General features: G+C 42.9%; 1 protein-coding gene across 1 annotated transcript in view; it reads right to left on the bottom strand.

Moving 5' to 3' along the window:
* DGKK (diacylglycerol kinase kappa) overlaps positions 1-9,574 on the bottom strand; it is a 160,520-nt gene extending 150,946 nt beyond the window's left edge. The window contains exon 1 of the mRNA XM_060002173.1: positions 9,041-9,574. Within this exon, the coding sequence (XP_059858156.1) occupies positions 9,041-9,574 (534 nt within the window). The remainder of the gene's footprint in view (positions 1-9,040) is intronic.
* Positions 9,575-18,235: the final 8,661 nt, after the last annotated feature.

Below are 18,235 nucleotides of genomic sequence, written 5' to 3'. Positions count from 1 at the left end.
CCCTGGTTGGATTGTATACAGTTTATTAACTCTCTCAATTTTCTACCACATTTGGTTAATGAAAGCTGGATGAATTGAATAGTCTTTCTCCTAATAATTGTTGTTAATGTCCTCACACATACGTATTTCCCTTCTGGGTAGGAGGCACCCAGAAGAGCACGATGCTGTGAGTTTGTGTTAAAGAGACAAAACCATCAGTACATCTTTGCATATGGCTAAAAGTGACCCAATAGAGTCTCAGAAATTTAGATTTTCCTTTTGGGAATTTAACAGTAGGAAGAAGGTGGATTTTGTTCTGGGTCTCCTCGAAACACAAGTCACAAAAGCTAGCTGGACAAATGAAATCTAGATGACCAAGAAAGTGCTGTTAGTAAACGTGAGCTCAGTCAACTATTTATATATGGGACATTTGTTTGTGTAGATACAACAATTGTATCTACATAAAATGTATACTCTCATTGCTTTACACTGCAAATACATCCCTGAACAGTTATGTTTCAAGCACATGTTTATCAAGCAGATCATACAGGTAGATACACTTTAAGCTAAAGTTAATGAGTGTTTCCTAAATATAATGTAGAACAATGTACGTAATCTAATAATTAAGTGGGAAAGGTGACTGGGACGGGGGAAGCCTGAGACATAATTGCACATTCCCTAAAGTCTTACTATTGTAGACTATAAGCATATATTCAGAGAAAATAAATGGAAAAAATATATCAAAATATTAACAGTAATTATCCCTTGAATGGCAGGGTGCTACATAATTTTTATTTACTTTCTGGAAGCTTTCATGATTTTCCACATTCTCTGAAATTAGCATATATTCCATTATTTTATTACATTACATTTTTGTTTAAGAAGAGGTATGCTGAGAGAATTGACTGAGTGAATACCTTGGTAAAGTACATCTGGTAAAACAAATAATCACTCCCTGTACATCTGTTTTGGTAATTGGGTCCCTCATTTACCATTGCTTCTTAAAGGAAATCTCATCTATGTGATTTTGCCCACCGTGGATTCCTCAGTGCTAAGCATGTAGGACATAGAGCAGGTACTCAATTTAATTTTTAAAATATTTTAACCATTTTTAAAATTGAAGTACAGTTAGTTTACAATGTTGTGTTAGTTTCAGGTGTACAGCAAAGTGATTCAGTTATATATTATATATATATATATATACACACATATCCTTTTCATATTATTTTTCATTATAGGTTATTACAAGATATTGAATATAGTTCCCTGTGCTATACAGTAGGTCCTTCACTTTAATTTTTAAATAAGTAAATGAATTAAAAAATTTGGAAAACATTGAGTCTTATTCTCTGCTTATAAATCTGACTTGCAAATTGTATGTATTTGTGAGTGAAGCCCTTTATCGCTCTATGAGAACAGACATTTAAGTGAGCACATGATTAAACCACTGTCAGAACCCCATTATTGAATTGGCTAAGCTCCTTCTGTGCTAGGTAGGGGTGTTTATCTAATTTGAAAATTAATAGTAAGCGTGTCATTGCTTTAAAGTTTATCATCAACTCTTGAGTTTCTATAGTATTAGAGCAGAATGATGATGCAGCTAATTCCCAAATCATTTCTGTTTGGTTTGGAAAAGAGGTATATGATTTATCCTCAGAAGCTTTGCCTTCTTAATTCTGTTTTCCATGGACAGGGTTTTCCTTTACTGAGTGTACAGCCTGAATGACAGATTGGAAAGGTAACCAGAAATGGGCTGGAGGCAGAGGGAAGCCAGCCTGGGATTAACCATTGACTACCCTTCAGCCTCACGTGCTGAATTTAAGGTTCACTGGTACTTTTCTCGAATGATATTACCTTTTCTTTGTATAACACTTTCTAGTCTTTAGAGTGGGATGGGTGGAGAGGATACTTTTTCTTAAAAGACAGGCCTTTTTTTTTCTCTTTTTGGCTCTTTCTTTAAAAAAAAATTTAGGGGAATAAAGTTCAATGGTGTTGGTGAGATTATGGCCAACTTGCCTTAGGAGGGTTTCTCTTCTTTTCCTGTTAAATTTCTCTTTTTCTTTTTTTCCTTTTGTGTGTGGAGAGGAATAAGGTCTATTGATTTTAGTGAAGTTGAAGGTATCTCGTATGATGGAAGTATTTTTCTTTAAAAATCATCTCTGGGGAAAAGGTTCATTGTTTTTGGTAGGGTTGAGGGAGCATCTGTCTTCAGGTTTGGAGGATTTTCATTTTTTGAAAACTAGGTTTTGTGGAGAGGAGCTATAAAGGCCACTGGCTTTAATGAGGTTGGGGAGCCCTTCTTAGGAGGATTTTTCTTTCCTTTTCTTTAAAATAAATTATTTGGAAGAAATAAGATTGGGAACATCTCTCTTTGAAAGGATTTCTTTTCCTTTCCTTTTATTAAAAAAATAAATATTTGAAGGCTGGAAGACAGATAAGGCACCTGGGTTTGGGTGAGATTGGGTGCATCTCCCTTTGAAGAAGCTTTAGGAAATTTTGTGGGTTTTTCTCCTTTTTATGCGGGGTGGAATGCATTGATTATCAGGAATAACATTCATTATTTTCAATAACATTCATTATTTTCATTGGTTCATCTTCCCTGAGAATTTCTTCTTTTTAAAAATTATCCCTTAATTAACTTTCTTCTTCCTCCTCTTCCATCCCTTCCTCCCATTCTACCCCCTTTTTTTCCTCCCTTCCTTTCTCTCCCTTTCCTCCTCCTCTTCTCTCACCTCCCTCTTTGTTTCTCTCTCTCTTTTTTCTTGGAGAAAAAATGTTCAGGGACTTGGTGAGTTTGGGGGCTTCTTCATTCCCTAAAAAGGAGGTTTCTCTTTTAAAATATATTCATTTTCTTCCTTCTTTCCCCTCTAATTCTAAATGTATGTACTTGTTTTGAGAAAAGGGAGCTTTGTGGAGACTGGGGACATCTTTCCTTAAGAGGGTTTTCTTGATTTTGTTTCTGTTTCTCTCCTACCTTTCTCTTCCAAGTTAAAATTTTCCTATATTAAAAATAAAGCTTTTGGGTTTGGATGAATTCAGGTCACCTCTCATTAGAGGGATTTCCTTTTATTTTTTTCTTCTTTTCTGCATTTGTCTTCGTTGTGTTTGAACAGAAAAGTTCATGTGTCTTTGTGAGGTTGGAGCACTTCTTTTTAAGAGGATTTTGTTTTCGTTTCATTGGTATTATCCCCTCCACCAATATACACATCCTTCCTTCATTAATTTTCTTTTAAATCTTAAAGAAATTGTAAAATATTTCAATAAAGAAATTGAAATAATATTCATGTGCTTTGGTGAGGATGGGGCATCTCCCTTTGGGAGGATTTATTTCTTTTGTTCCTTTTTTTTCCTTTTATGGGAATTAAAAATTCAGGAGATTTGGTAAGATTAGGGACCCTAACCTTTAATATTTCATTCTTTTTGTTAAGTTAAAATGTTTGTGTGTATCTGGGTGGAGGGATTAGTAAGTTTCATCGATTTTGATGATTTTGAAAGTATCTGCTCTTGAAGAGATTTCCTTTTTTGTTTGTTTTTCTCAAAAGAAAAAAAAATTGGGGGTGAATAAAAGTTATTTTTCTTGGTGAGGTTGGAGGTCCTTAAGAGGATCCCCTCTTTTAAAATTTCTTTTTTTCCTTATTTATTCATTTGTTTTGTTTGCTTATTTGTGGGAAGGTAGTAGGTTCATTATCATATAGTTGGATGAACGATCTTTACTTATTTTTTAAATTGAGATCTAATTTGCATAACATAAAATTCACCATTTTACAGCATACAAGTCAGTGGGTTTTAGTGTATTCACAAGTCGTGCAAACATCACCACTGTCTAATTTCAGAACATTTTTATCATCTCCCAAAGAAACCCTGTACCCTTTAGCTATCACCCACACTTCCCCTCCCCCCTTCCTTCACCTCCTGGCAACCACTAATCTACTTTCTGTCTCTAAGGATTTGCCTATTTTGGACATTTCGTATAATTGGAAGAAATAACTGTAGGGAGCTTTGGTGAGATTGGTGAACATTTGGGAGACTTATTTTTGCCCCCATAATTTTTGTGAGAGATTGGGCATGGGCCATGAGGTGCAAATAAAGTTTATAAATTTCAAGAAAATTTTAGGGTTAAAAATACTGTTTACCTTGAGATGATTTCTCATCCTTTTCATTAAAAATTTTTCTCTTGGGGATATGTTTCATGGGCTTTGGAAAGGGCAAGGAGCTCCTCCCTTTAGAATTTCTTTTTTTTTCTTAAAATAATTTTCAGGGGAGGTATAAGTTTCATTATCTGGGGTCACTGTCCCTTTCTTTTTTAAAAAATTTGTAAATTTGTTTTTCTATTTTGAGAATAAGGTTTATTTGCTTTGGTGAGGGTGGGGGCATCTCCCTTTAGGAATGGCTGCTTTCCTTTTTAAATGCTTTAAGTTTTTATTTTTCCACTGAGAGAATTACAGTCGGCGGGCTTTGGAAAGGTTGGGAACTGTATCCCTAGCAGAATTTCTATTTATTTTCTTTCCAAAAAAAAAAAGGCCTTCTTTGGGAGTAATAGGTTCAGGGTCTTGTGCCTCTTCTTCTTCCGTCTCAGGCTCCTGTTCTATGATGGCCTCCTCTGGGAGTATCAGACAGGGAAAAGCAATCACTGCTTTGGAAAAAAATCAAGGCTGATGGAATGTCAGCTAAAAGATTGTTCTTAGACAAATGAGTATCCTACATGTCACAGAAAGCCATATGTTGGATATTTTTTAAAATCCATAATAGATAAATTAATAGTTATATCCTATTAGGTGTCAAGTTCTATTTTTGCTCTTTCCCACCCTGCTGCCTTCTTCAGGGGAATAAAAGAGTTAATAATGCAGAGGAAAGCATTCTGCAAACTGTAAAGTGCCATACTAGCAGTAGGGATTATATAATCCTTATTATAAGGCCCCTGAATGCTTTCCTGGCCTCTATGGATTTTTCCCCTTTTCTTGGAAGCACTTTGGGTAACTGATGGCTCAGCCTTGCCTTTTGGGCTGCAGATCTGCAGAAGCCCCAGTTGGAGATTTTAATAAACATAAAAGAACTGTATTCTCAGAAAAGAAAGACCACTGGACAAATATCTCATTATCGTTTCTAAAACATCCTGCAGCAAATGCTCAGGAGCTCTCAGAATATACCAAATAAATCAGATGGTATCATCAAAACCTGGCAAGGAGGGGAGAAAGAACCTATGAGGAAAGAAAGTAATTTCATCCTGACCTTCAACAGGTTAAACATTAGAACTACATCCTGAAGTTGTTTACAGTCACTGCAGATATTCTGTTCACTTAGGAAAAAAATTTATTACCCCTGAAACCAACAACATCATCATTAGTCTGCTGCTGCCGGGACTGCAGGGGATAAGGACACTTTCCAAATCATTTTTTTTTAATTGTTAGTAATTTTCTTCTTAATTATGGTTCTAACATCCATTCTGAAAATGGAGAGATTGACTGCATTTCCTAAGGGCTATATATTCCAGGCTATTTAAATAAGCATTTACTTCTCACTCTGAAACGAGTGAGAATGCCTTTTTAAATTCATTCACAGCAGCAGTCTCTACGTCATTGTTGAAAATGGAATTGCTAGGTTTCAAGCTTCAGCAAGTGTACTGAGCAAAAATAGGGAGGGCTGAATTATATTAGGCACTGGGAAGGAGAGACAGTATCTACCTTTGAGAAGCTCAGACGTAGGTAAGATATGAAGCATTCAGGCAAGAATTACCAGATGTCATATAAGCAAATGCTTGCTACTTTGCAAGAAAATGTGTGCAAAAAATACCAGGAAACTGTTCTGTTATAGTTTGGGATGTAATAGTAATTGCTGTGTAGTCATTAGGAGTGAGAGATACAGAGACCCCTCTCTAACCCAGAAATAAAAGCCATAAAAGTGTATTTCATTAATCACCTGTATGATGTGATTATAATTTCATAGCTGGTCAAAACCCAATGAATAAAAATATAAACTGTCTTTCTTCAACCACAGCTGAGTGAAGGGAAGCAAATATGGTCTACATGTAAACCCCCACCCCCAAAGAGAGTTATAGCATTGTTAAAGAACCAATTCACACATCTTTACTTACACTTGTTGCCACCAGGTGGGAGACCACGGCTCATTTCCTGGAAATTAAACCATTTCAGAAAGGAAGGAAATAGACAGGTTTGGTTCACAGACTGTTATCCAAGTAGGCATTCAGAAAGAAAACATGAGCCCCCTTTTCTCAGTCCCTACCCTCATGCTTGTCATAGATTTGCAACCAGCAGGTTCTGAAACCCCCAAAGAGAGCAGACCACACACTGGAAGATGTTGGGTTTTTTACTGCAGTATTGGTCGGCAAAGTTATCTGGGAGAAATCTGTAGTCACATTCAAACCCTTTGTTTTGCTCATTTTATCCTTTGACTTATCAGGCTAGTTTCATGCTACTGGTACTGACTGTGTCTTACCACGTAGGATTTCATTGTATGATGAGAGCTATATTTAGTTTTGAGCTCTAAGATTCTCTCTGTGTGTGTACACACACACACACACACACACACACACACACACACACACACACGTATGTCATTCCCTAAGCTTGCCTCAAGGAGGCAGTGTCTGAGAATAATGCAACCCTAGCTAAGATGGCAACCTGTTTGCCTTGAATGTTAAGATGCAAGTCAGCTGGCTATGGGTGCTATTTGCCTGAGGAGAATGCAGCAGAGAATGGTCCTATCACTGAAGATCAGATGTTCTCATCTGCATCAGAAAGCAATAGCATAGCAACACCTCAAGTGTTGGAGAAGGGTTCCTCCCAGGAATTTTAGCATTTACCCAGATCTTTGCATCCTTCAAAATCCTCTAGGGTTCATTTATATGGCCCTTTTGAAGCCCACTCTGCAAGATAAGTGACTGAACAAAAGACCAGCTCTACTTGGCAAAATGAAACTGGGGGAGGTGGTCCTGGTCCCCTGCCAGGGCTGCCAAGTGCCCGTGGGTCAGTTGGCCAGCACGCCTGAATGGATACTATGTAGAGGAAGCTAACCTGCTTCCCCTTACCTTGATCCTCCTTATCTGTCTGGCAATAGAAATTTTCTTGTCAAGCTGCTGGGAGATGCTTTCCCACTGTCACAGGGCTCATCCCTGGAGCTCCCTACCTCCAGTCAGTCTTCCAGAGGCCAAAGAGGCCATACATTCACTGACTATCCTGGTAATTAAGCCCTCAGATGTCAGTTTCTCAGTCACGTTCATGGAATGTCACTTAAGAAGGCCACAAGTTAGGTGGTCCTTATTGGTCTCCCTCTCACCAGCTTTATGCAAACTCTTCCAAAAAGACAAGAGCAAGCACCTGGTTAGGGTGACCTCCCAGGTCTAGCTGCCCCGCCCTTTCCCTTCTTGAGATCACTGAAGGGAAGGGCTGCTCTGATGCAGGAAGGTGTGTGTGTGTGTGTGTGTGTGTGTGTGTGTGTGTGTGTGTGTGCGTGTGGAGATCCACCATTTGGTGAGACCGGAGTTGTTGGATTAAAATATATATATATATATATATATATATATATATATATATATATATATATATTAGTTCCCTACAGTTCTATTTTATTTCTTTTGAAACCTCTGCACCCTTTTTTCCCTGTGAAACTTTTCCCTTTAGAGTTCCTCTTTCTCAGTCGTTTATCATTTCAGTTATTTTGCAAATTCAAGCCTCCCTAGTCATAACTCAGGAAGCAACCAGCCCTTCCATTTCCATTTAGAGATGCCAACCCCTATCCCCTTCCCCTACATTCTACAAGTGTACAGTCCAGAGCAGAAGGATTCTGAGCCGTGTTCCTATGCCCTGCTAAGCAGCAGGATGGACGGGCATCGTTGGTGTGATGTGTTGTTTCCGTGTTTTGTTGTTTTTCTCTGCGGGGAAGCTAAATGAAGGTGTATGTATGCATTATTATGATTTTCACAATCTTGTGGAACAAAGTTTAGGAAAAACGAAGAGTAGGGGGAGCACAGAGAAAGTAAGAAAGACTCCTTCTGAAGAGCTGGGTTTCGGGGTTTCAGGGTCCAACGCAAGGACTGAAAACTGGGTTTCGGGGTTTCAGGGTCCGAAAACCTTCGGACTGAAAACCTTCTTCCTCCTCCCTCCCCCGTGGGCGGGTGCCCGAGGATTCTCCACTGGTCTTCTTCCGGCTAAGTGCAACGTTTAAGAAGTCGTCTCTGAAGACTGGAAGAGATGAGGGTTCCCATTCACATGCTCTCAAATACCAACTCATTTTCGTGTATCTAAACTGGGGCTCCTGTACCATCCCAACTGGCACCAGTGCGGGATGCCAGTTGACCGTTTGTGACGCGGCCCATCACTGTATCACCGTGTTTGCACCTACCTGCCGGGAAATCCTGCAGAGAGATGGAATGGTGGCTTCGACATACGCATGCTCTCCCCCTCCTCCCCTGCGAACCCTGCCCTTCCCCTGCAGTGCGCGTGGGCGCCGCCCAACCCCTCATCCCCACGCGGAGTACCAGCGCCCAGCAGCCAACAGAGGCTCCGGGCCCCTCCCTGGAGCGTTGCCAGTTGTGCCCCAGCTGAGGAACCCCCTCCCCAATGGCAGGGAGGGGGCCAAACAGACGCTGCTGTTCCGCAGCTTGGGCCTCTGCGGCAGTGACCGCGGCTAAGAGGTGTATCCCACCGCCCACCCCCTCCCCAATCCCGTCCCTGTGTACCTTGGGCCAGCCCCTAACACCTCTCTAGGTCTCTTGCGCTCCCTGGGCTTCCTCTTCGTTTTCAAGATATAGGCGCTCACCGCACTGTCACTTCTCCTCATGAGGAAAACTGCTCCGACTCCCAACCGGTGCTATCACCCCCGTTTCTAGCCCCAAACAGCCCACTCTCACTTCCACATGTTGCTTCCCGCCTCCCAACCGCTTCCCAGTCCCCTGGGCTCCCCCATCCCCGCATCTTTCCCAGCATCTTTGCTAGTCGGTGGCAACCAAATGGGATGCTAAGGGTGCCCAGAGTCCCGCAAGCTGATTAGCCATCCGGCCTCGCCTGGGTTCTTTCCCTCCCGCCCCAGGGGATCTTTTTCTTACCTTTATATTGGACAACGGCACTGGCACTAGCGTTCGTGGCGATGGCGAGGTCCTTAGACCTTTCTCTGGAGCGACCACCGGACACTGCAATAGATGTGGTGCTGGGCTCGGCTCCGGACAGGACACTTGAGCCGGCTCAGGGCAGGACTCTGTGGCTGGTTCTGTGGCTGGTTCTGGGGCCGGCTCGGGGGCCGGTTCTACGGCTGGTACTGGGATCGGCTCAGGGGCCGGATCTGTGGCTGGTTCTGGGGCCGGCTCGGGGGCTGGTTCCGTGGCTGGTTCTGAGATCGCTTGTGTGTCTAGTTCTGGGGCTGGTTCTGGGATCGCCTCCGGACCGGGTTCTGGAGCAGGCTCTGGACAGAACTGCGGTGCCGGTGCCGGCGAAGGCGCGTGGAGCAGCTGAGGAGCTCGCGCCGGCGCTGACGGCGGCGGCTTCGGCGGTGGCCACGGCGGCGGCGGCTCTGGAGACTCCGCGGGCTGCTCGCCAACCTGAGGCGGGGCAGTGCCCTGGGCCGCGGCAGCTCCGCGGTCCATGGCCGCACACCGCCTCAGGTCCGGGCAGCGGGCGACCCTGAATTCGGAGGGCTAAAGTACCCTCGGGCGCCCCGCCCACCCTAGTTTGACAACCCCTTCCAGGGTGCCAAACTTTCCCCCGCCCCGCTCCATGGCTGGCTCCGCTCTGAGGTCTAACCCGGGGGCGCTCGGCGTCTCCCAGTGCTGGAACACGCCCCTCGGTGAGCGCACACCTCTTCGTAAGCAGCCACGGGCCCGATGGGCGGGAAGCAGAGGGGCTTGCGAACGCGGACTGGACAGAGCGCTTGATGACCTCCTAGCGACGCGCGGGGTGGGGGGGGGGCAAAAAGGGGAGGGGGAGTGGGGAGGCGTTGGGGGGGGGGAGTGTTTGAAGCCCGGCCGCGTTTAACCCTTTAGTGACGCGAATGCAAAAAAAAAAAAAAAAAAAAGCTAGAGGCGAACTTGAGGGTCTTTGCAATCCCCCTAACCACTCAGTGTGAGCTGCTGCTCAGAACAGCTTCCATCCTGTGTCTGCTCTCTCACCTCAGCAGCAGGTGATCCTAGCCTCGGACCAACCTCTTGCCCCTCATCTCCAAGCCTCTGTGGGCAAGTAATCCTTTTTTCTAACCCGGGAAAAGAAATTAAGCGGTGCGGGGTTGGGGGTGTTGCATCTCTCTCTCTCTGTGTGTGTGTGTGTGTGTGTGTGTGTGTGTGTGTGTGTGTGTGTGTGTATTCAGTCCTTTGGGTTGAAGTAAAATTCGTGTGTGTGTGTGTGTGTGTGTGTGTGTGTGTGTGTGCGCTCAATCCTTTGGATTGAAGTAAAATTTGTCCCCCGCCGCAGTTTTTGCATTTCTGAGCTTTGCCAGATCCGAGAGGCTTGCCGTTGGGTCCAGGGTTTGGGGGTGCTTCGGGAAAGGTGTATGGTGAGGGTGGGCGGCAGCCCTGGCTTTCCGCAGCCTGCTGATGTAGCCCCGAGAGCCAGGCAAGAGTGCCCGGGTAGCGGCGGCTGGGTTGCGCGCTCCGGAGCTGAGGCTGCGCGGGTCTCCGCAGCGATCCGGGCGTCTGTCTGGCTCGCCTTCGCCATGGGAGACTGCCTTTTGCCTTTAGCTGGACTTCCCAGGCATCATGAAGACTTTTTACTGAACTCCTTAATATGTGTGTGTGTGTGTGTGTGTGTGTGTGTGTGTGTGTGTGTGTGTGTGTTGGGCTAGGGAAATTCACTGCAACACCCACACCTTTTTCACCTCCTGATACCTCGGAAGCACTCTGACATTAGGGATGGAAGATTCTCTTGCGAAGAGAACGGCAGGTCCCTGCCGCAACACCCTTCCCACCACATCGGGAGACTTCAGCAGCTCTCTCGATTGTTAGTCACGTACACGTTCACATACATACAAACCATCACTTCAGTCGGACCTAGACTTTAGACGCCAATATACTGCAAAATTTCAATTAAAAATTGAGAAAACCACCCGTTGAGCCACTGCTGTGTGGGGGTGGGGGACGGAGCACCTATAAACCTAATTTGAAATATGACAAGTGAATTTATCTCCGACACACATAATGCTGCAGTTGTGGATGGCAGCCTTCCTTCTGCAGCCCCTCCTTTCACCCTCTCCTCTCAGACCATATCCTACTCTAATCCCTCTTCTTCTGCCAAATGACAGTGACCCACCTGGAATTTTCTAGAACCTGCAGCATTTTTCTGTTCCCTACACCACATCCCAGCAGTAGATAACACCGTTGAAGACAGTCTCACCTAGCCCCCTCCAAAGATCATAATCTCTGATACCTGTGTTTCCCAGATCCTCATTAAAGCATCCCAGCTTAAGCCCACTCTTCTGGAGAAGGGTTACACTGGTTGGCAGCTACTAAGCTAGTGCGGGACCATCCTTAACCTCTGGGGCTGGGGAAGTCCAGGGGAGGTGAACCCTGTCTATCAAGTTCCTCACTGATGGCAGGTCTCCTTCCAGTAGACCCACACAAACGGCTCATCTTCTTCATCCTCCTTGGTGTCTTTCTCCTCTCTTCTATCCCACACTCCTCTTCTATCCCACACTCAAGCAGCCAAGCTGCTTTTAACCCTAAGGGCTCAGGACAGAAACATACAGATGCCAGGTCTGACCAGCCAGTAAACCTATGCTTGGAGCTCACTTCTCAGGCTTTCAGACTTTGGTGAAATCTCTGTCCTCAGAAGGGGCCAATATCTCACATTTAAATCTTATTTTCACTAAGCCCTGGCATATTAGTTAGAAAGGCTGAAGGCAGAGGAGTCACTGAGTAGAATGGCCTCTTGGGTTAGAGAGTGATGGAGTGGGGTTTGGCATAGACCGGGTGTCATCAAGCAGGACACCACCAGGGGACAACTTGGAGCTATTGTTTATATATGTTCATTGATACTCTTGTCTATAATTCTATACTTAATCACAAGGAGTCCAAAATGTATGATGTAAACTCTTGCTGCAAGATCAGTTTGAGGGTGAATGTTAAAATAATTTTTTGTGTCTGGCTTTTGCTCCATTAGGGTGGGTTACTAGACATATACTGGCTAGATTGTATTATGATTAATTTAATTAAAAAATTCTCAGCACATCACAAGCTGCCTTATTGCCTTATGTTACAACAACATTTTGTTTTGCTTTTTATTCTTTCCTCAGACCAGTGTTGAACATAATGCTTTGCATGGACCATGGTGTGGCGGGGGGAGGGGGGAAGGGGAGGATGGTTAGAATGCACTGATTAGTGTCTGACTTAGGGAGACACTTTTGCCATATCTTGTCTATACCTTCCTCTCCTCCATAGTTTACTATTCTCTTAACAGAGGAAGCTTTACTTGGATGCTTGTGTATTTTCTTCAAAACCTAACCCAGGGCTGAGGCCATAGTAGGGATTCAAGAAATGTCTGATAGACATAGAGAATGGACTTGAGGACATGAGTAGGGGGAAGGGTAAGCTGGGACGAAGTGAGAGAGTAGCATTGACATATATACACTACCAAATGTAAAATAGATAGCTAGTGGGAAGCAGCCGCATAGCACAGGGAGATAAGCTCAGTGCTTTGTGACCGCCTAGAGGGGTGGGATAGGGGGGGTGGGAGGGAGGGAGACACAAGAGGGAAGAGATATGGGGACATATGTATATGTATAACTGATTCACTTTGTTATAAAGCAGAAACTAACACACCATTGTAAAGCAATTATACTCCAATAAAGATGTAAAAAACAAAAAAAAGAAATGTCGGGCTTCCCTGGTGTCGCAGTGGTTGAGAGTCCGCCTGCCGATGCAGGGGACATGGGTTCGTGCCCCAGTCCGGGGAGATCCCACATGCCGCAGAGAGGCTGGGCCTGTGAGCCATGGCCGCTGAGCCTGCGCCTCCGGAGCCTGTGCTCCACAACGGGAGGGGCCACAACAGTGAGAGGCCCGCGTACCGCAAAAACACACACACACAAAAAACAAAATAAAAAAAGAAATGTCTGCTAAATAGATGATTCATTACCGGTTACTGGTTAGGGTGTCTTTTTTTTTTTTTTTTTTTTTTACTGCATTGCTTTTAAACAGTATTTGATATTTTAGATGATTGATGATCTCCTAAGAGGCTCTTTTCTAGTTGAACAATACTGACATATGGGCCAAGAGCTACGTAAGAGTAAGAATGATGACCATCTCCACAGAGGCTTGTGTGGACATGATTCTGGCTGTCCTGGGGCAGACATGGTCCCTAATCTGGGACTTTTGGTCATGTTATATATGTTGCCCAATCGCGCTGGATGAAGGATAGATCAGTACTGTGGGCTCATATCTTTGAGCATGCAATGTGCTATCTCACACCCATCCCCAGCATTTATTTATCCTGATTCCACTCAAAATAAAGTCCATCCAAGTCAGAACAGAGATCCTTGATTTCAGGCATGTTAGGAGTTCTGGAGAGGCAAAGGAGAGAAAACCCGAGAAATGTGGTAAAATTAAAGCTCTTATTCCTCCTTTTTAAAAATTTTCTTTTCACTGTTGAATGAGAGTGTGACACTGCAGAGCTAGAGTGCAAGCCCTTTTTTCCTTGACCAATAGCTTCCATTTTCCTAAACCCTCCCTTTAGGGAAGAAATAAGTGCCTCTCCTGAGTCTTAGCAGCTGCCAACCTCCCCCACTTCTGCCACCTTGGCAATGTGCAAAGCCAAAATAGCAACATTTATAATACTCTACTAAATAAAATAAAGAGATGGGATGAAGAACAGCATTTACTGAGGAAGGTAGAGGATTCAGACAATTAATTTCAATGGGATTAACATGCAAACCCATCAGCCTTCACTTGCTCTAGTCTCTTAGGATTTAATTGATCCAGGATTGGGAGTTTAAAGTTAATACCTTGTATTCATATAATGCTTTTGCTTTTTAAAGTACGTTCACATATATTATCTCACTTGAGCCTCACAACAAATGTGTGAGGCGAAGCAAGTCTGGACTTCCATCCCACAACCCCACCCCTTAACCTTTTACAGATGAGAAAACACAAGTCCCTTGAGATTAAGTGGTATGTCTTAGGTCACAGAGATAATTAGTGGTGGAACAGACATTTAGGACTTGTGTCACTCAACTCCCAGAGCACAGTGCTGAGTTGGGGGTTGTGAGACAGAGGCTGCATAAATCCTCTCCATGGCAAAGTGGGAAGCCTACCTTAATGCCTTTCTATTTCTCGAGTCTGTAAGAGGAGAAGTGATTCTTACATTTTTATCCTGAGATTTCTCAGCTCTCACTCTTTCTCTGGATGGTAGTTAATGATCTGTAACCAAGCTCACTATAGGAGGTCCCTGTTTAGAGGAACCTTTTGAATATGTATATTATATAATAATCCACCCAGAGCATACTTCTTTTATTGGTTCTGTTTTTATATTTTCTTGAAGTGAAGCACTCCACAGTTAAGATGCATTTACTGCCAGTCTGAGGTGTATACAGCCCTCTTAGGTGCCATGGGGAAAGAGAAGATGGGGCAGAAATATTAGACACTATCCCTTCCCTCAAGAGTTTTTAGAACTTGGTGGTTGAGATAAGACAAATACAGGTGAAAAACAATCCAAACACAGATATCAGTTTATGATTATGACACCACACTTTGTATTGTGTGTGGGGGGTGTGACAGTGGGAACAAAGTGTGACAGTATGGAAAGGAAATTGCAAAGGGAGTCAGGAACTCTGGCTTCAGATTAAGTTTCTACCATTAAACTCACAGCATGACCTTATACATATCATTTAATATCTTTGGGCCTCAAGTTTTCTCATCTGAAAAACGGGGGGGAGGATAAAGTTGAACTTGATCAGCTAGCTTTAAAGTCTTTTCTAGCACAAAATATCAGTGACACTGTGAGTGAATCAGGGAAAGCTTCTTGGAAGGGCGCATACTTGAAGTGGGTCTTGAATGATGCAGTGTAATATGGATCAGTAAGAAGGAAGTGGAAAGGAGAGGAGCAAGAACTGAAACCTGGTGGTGAGAATACGCCAGGCTGGTTGAGGTAGGGGAATAGACCAAGGATTGTTGAGAGATGAGGTTAGAGCAGAGTAAGTGGTAGAAAGAAGGGAAGATGTAAAAGGCACTGAATGCCAGACTGAAGGGTTTGAAGATTTGATTTTAAAGGTAATTGGTAGCCAATGAAAATTGAGTATAGGGGTGACATGGTAAAACTAACTAGTAAAAAAAAATTATCCTTGACAGTGTACTTAGTTTTGGAAGCATGTACAAATCTGCTTTGTTCCCCTTGAGCTGGCATCCAGTTAATTTGGGGTCATTTGTGAAATTATGATTCTTTCTTGATTTTTGTTGCAACCTCTAGTTTCGGGTCTGCATTGCCAAGGCTGCTGGCCTGACCTGCATAACCACCTGCCTATACATTTGGATTCAGTCCATAATGTGTCATTTGGCTTCAATGGACTCAACATGCTAATGGAATTCCTAATTTGAAATTCTAACTGATGATGAATGACCAGCAGAATGGAGGAGATGAGAGAAAAGTCTTCTTAGGCAGGCAGGAGTGGGATGGCTGTGGACCTGAAAACATATTAAGTGATCGAGGACAATTTGAAGGAGGATAAGAAAAATGGATCTTTGTAGAAGCTTTGACTTACTATGATTTAGATATGGGGAAAAGCTGATGAGAAACAGCCATCCAGTCCAGAACTGCCAAGAACCTAAACTGAGCTTGGAGTAATAAGAGAAAACAGATTGCTCTAATGTCATAGAGAAAGTAGTGGTACAATTTGGTGTGACAGGTCACAGGTGTGTGGGAGGGTAGGATGCGGGTGAGGGAGAGCATAGAGCTGATAGTATTCCTGAGGTGATGGTGTTTAGAAAGACTGGAAAAGATTCTTAGAACCCTCGTGGTGTGTATGTCTTTATCCAAAAATGAAAAAATATTCTTTTAGTAAGGATTGTCCCTACACAAAATTAATTTATTACGCCACCACTGTCCACAAACACTTCTTTCTGGCACCAGCCTGGTGGGGAGGGATGATAGAGGAGGAAGAAACAGGTAGGGAAAGGAAATTAAGAAAAAGAGAAGCTGGGGAGTTCCCTGGCTGTCCAGTGGTTAGGATGCAGAGCTTTTACTGCCATGGGCCCGGGTTCAATCCCTGGTCAGGGAAATGAGATCCTGCAAAAAAAAAAAAAAAAAAGGAGACATTAATAAGCAGAACTGCTGTGATGAAAAGACTTGGGGAGTAAGGGAGCTTTCCTTTCCTCCAAAGAATTAGCTACTGCGTTCTTAGGTGTCTCATTCTCTCTCCCCCTGCAGTTTTCTTCTATTCTTGAGCATTAGCTCGAAATGCACAATTCATTGGCTCTGTGGGAAGAGGGAATTTCAGGCAAGGGTCTTTTTTTTTTTTACATCTTTATTGGAGTATAATTGCTTTACAATGGTGTGTTAGTTTCTGCTTTATAACAAAGCGAATCAGCTATACATATACATATGTTCCCATATCTCTTCCCTCTTACATCACCCTCCCTCCCACCCTCCCTATCCTACCCCTCCAGGCAGTCACAAAGCACCGAGCTGATTCCCTGTGCTACGCGGCTGCTTCCCACTAGCTATCTTCCTTACATTTGGTAACATATATTCTTTACACAATTGAAGTGACTTGCAAGGACAAGGTGCACATAACTCAGTTGTCTTGGATGCAGATTAAAGCATTGAAAAGTCATTTCCAGGACGTCCCCATCATATTCACCTTTTAGTTTTAAGTCCCTATCCTGTAGTTGTAACCTTTGGGGTCACTCCTACTTTGAGTAGGTTTTGTTCCCTTTAACCACATTCCAAATGCCAGAACGAGGCTGAGTTCCCTCTCCTTTTCCTCTCTCAACTTCACACGTCTCTGCAATAACTAGACCCTTTCCCAACTGAGCCTCAGAGCCTTAACTTAGCCCTAGGGGCAAAATTGCAGCTGCCTGACCATTGTTTCTACTCAAGGGTTTTGGGGATTGCTTCATTCATTCATTCATTCTACAAGTAATTATTGAACATTTATTATGTGTTAAGTAGGCACTTGTTTGAATCCTGGGGATTCGCAAGCAAATTAGACAGACACCATCTCTGCTCAAATAACATTTATGGGATAGGGGCTGACATTAAACAGACAAGCAAATACAAAAACAAAATAAATGTTTTAGAGATGATAAATATGATGAAGAAAACAAAACAGGATGGTGTGGTAGAAAGTGCCTAGAGGGCTACCTTGGTCGATATTTTTACTTATTTGCCTAATCCTATAACATATGCAAAATATCAATAGTTTGGAATTACCTCACCAATACTACTATCAACAAACCTGCTAAATAAAGTTCGAGATTTTTTCCACCAACTTTTGATTTGGTAAGTTTTCAGTTCTACAGAAAAGTTGCATGAATGAAACAGTGAACACATATATTCTTCATTAATATTCACCAGTTGTCAACATTTTGTCACATTTACTTGATATCTATAAACTATCAACTTTCTCTCTGTGTCTCTCGCTCTCTCTGTCTCTGCTTTGAATCATTTGAAAATTAGTTGCAGACAAGATGACACTCCACCCAAAAGCATTTCAGCATATATCTCATAAGAACAAAAACATTCTTGTACATACACAATATAATTACCATATTCAGGAAGTTTAACAATGACACATTAATATTATCTAATATACAATATATATTAAAATTTCTCCAATCATCCCAATAATGCTTTGTATAGCTTTTTAAAAATAGAAATAGTCAAATCATAAATTGCATGTAATTGTTCTTGTCTCTTTAGTTTCCTTTAATGTAGACTAGTCCCAGCTTTTATTTCTCTTTCATGACATTGACATTTTTGAAGAGTCCAGGTCAGTTGACTTTTAGACTGTCCCTCAGTTTGGATTTGTTTGACTGTGGAAGGCATCTCTAAAGGGGCAGGTTTTAGCTGAGTCCTGAATGAAAAGAAGGATCCAGCCATGCAAAGATCTGGGGAGAGTGATTCCTGGCAGAGGGAACAGCAAGCACAAAGGCTCTGAGATGGAGACAAGTTTGTTGTGTTTGAGGAAGAGAAAGTAGACCACAGGGCCTAGAGTCTAGATATTAGTGGAGCAGGGGAGTGGTATGAGATGAAGTAAGATAGTTAGGCATGATTCAGATCATGATGAGTCATATATGTCATGGGGGAAGAGTTAGGATTTTATTCTAATT

The sequence above is a fragment of the Delphinus delphis genome, chromosome X (assembly GCF_949987515.2).
Source record: "Delphinus delphis chromosome X, mDelDel1.2, whole genome shotgun sequence".
In the NCBI taxonomy this organism is placed as follows: domain Eukaryota; kingdom Metazoa; phylum Chordata; class Mammalia; order Artiodactyla; family Delphinidae; genus Delphinus; species Delphinus delphis.
Note: the sequence above shows the minus strand (reverse complement) of the source record. Positions and strands in the feature narration are given on the sequence as shown.